Raw genomic sequence first — 1,600 nt, forward strand, 5'->3', positions numbered from 1 at the left:
GTTGACTGGCTTGCTAGCTAAAGGTTTTAGATCAGTGTCTAGGATTCTGGAGCCTAAATGGGTCCCAAACGGTCATTTAGTTGCAACCATTGCTCATGCTCTACAACTCCCAAGTAAAACTTCTCTTTTTTTGGGTGTATGAATGAATATATTGGACCACTTTACATTACAATATACATTGTCACTAGTGGGCTTTCTCACATTTCCTCTGTCTTTTGCAACTTTGTCTTCTTTGGTGGTTGGAATAAGAAAGCTCCCAAGAAGATTCCCACCGACGCTCACCTATCCCACCTAGACTTTCCCTCTCTTTTATAACCTCTAAAACGCGCCCACCACCATTAATAGCTAGCTAGCAAGAAGATCAGCTTTAGATAATTTAGCTAGCTATATAGAAACTCCACTTCGATTAGTGTTAATACATACATGGGAAACTGTCTCTTTGCAGGCTTAGGAGAGGTCGATCATGGAGTAACCAAAGTGGTCACATCCAACGGAGGCATCATGGAATTCTACACTCCAATAACCGTAGGATGCATCACCAATGAATTCCCTGCAGGCCACGGCATTTTCCGCAGCCATGATCTTTTCTGGAAACCACTCCCTCACCACGAAGAGCTCGTGGCCGGGGAGTCCTACTATCTCCTCCCACTCAATGACAGCACAAACGACAACACGCGCACGCACGGACAAATCGTCAGGCGGCAAGGCCACGTTCGATCCATCAGTAGCGTATCGTCGTCGTCGACGTTGGCTGCCCCATATAGGATGTCACTCGATTACCAAGGGATGCTGAAGAGGTCGTACACAGAGGTCTTCTCAAGGTACAACAATGGCCGGTTCTGGAAAGTGAAGCTGGTGATATGCCCAGAGCAGTTGTTGGAGATACTGTCGCAAGAGGCTCGCACCCAAGAGTTGATAGAGAGCGTGAGGACGGTGGCAAAGTGTGGTAATAATGGTGGGGTCTCGCCTGTGGAGTTCTCAGATGCATGGAGCCTCTCAAGCAGTCGGAATGCTTCCTCTAAGAAAGAAGGCTTGGTAGACATTTAGGGGAATTAATGTACAATTCTCACCTTAATTTTGGTTTCCTTTTTTTGTTTCAAGTTCCATGCGTGGTATGAAAACTATAGCCTATGTCATGTCTTCAGTACTGTTGTTTCGTATCTATGCATGTTTCTGTAGCTGTCTTGGGCTTTCATCGTGAAAGAGATTTTTGTCGTCTGACTACATATGAAGGAAAGAGCAGTCGGCAATGTGAATTTGTGAACTGTGAAGTCATATCGGAAAAGACGGCGTATATAGGACAATGTGACACACTACCAAAGCTTCACCCTCTTAATTTTCTCCTAATAAACTAGTTTTCTAAATAAAAATAATAGAATGAAGACAACGCAATTATATTTTAAAATAAGAATATTTTTACGAAATTGTTTTATTTTTATAAATTATTTTCTAGAAATATCTCTTAATTATAATATAATTATATAAAATTTGGAAAAGGAATTATATATCTATCATATTTTTTTATAAAGAATGTGTGATCCAACTCCCTCGTCTGATCCTCTCCATGAAAAAAAAAAAAAAAAAAATCTTGGCTTCATCT

The 1,600-nt window shown here is 41.2% G+C and overlaps 1 protein-coding gene across 1 annotated transcript; it reads left to right on the forward strand.

The window, feature by feature from the left end:
• Positions 1–241: 241 nt before the first annotated feature.
• Positions 242–1,384, forward strand: LOC109021043. The gene has a single exon (XM_019003577.2). It carries the CDS (start codon positions 424–426, stop codon positions 1,045–1,047), a length of 624 nt encoding a protein of 207 aa, XP_018859122.1. The 5' UTR covers positions 242–423; the 3' UTR covers positions 1,048–1,384.
• Positions 1,385–1,600: the final 216 nt, after the last annotated feature.

Source organism: Juglans regia, chromosome 2 (genome assembly GCF_001411555.2).
Source record: "Juglans regia cultivar Chandler chromosome 2, Walnut 2.0, whole genome shotgun sequence".
Classification (NCBI taxonomy): Eukaryota; Viridiplantae; Streptophyta; class Magnoliopsida; order Fagales; family Juglandaceae; genus Juglans; species Juglans regia.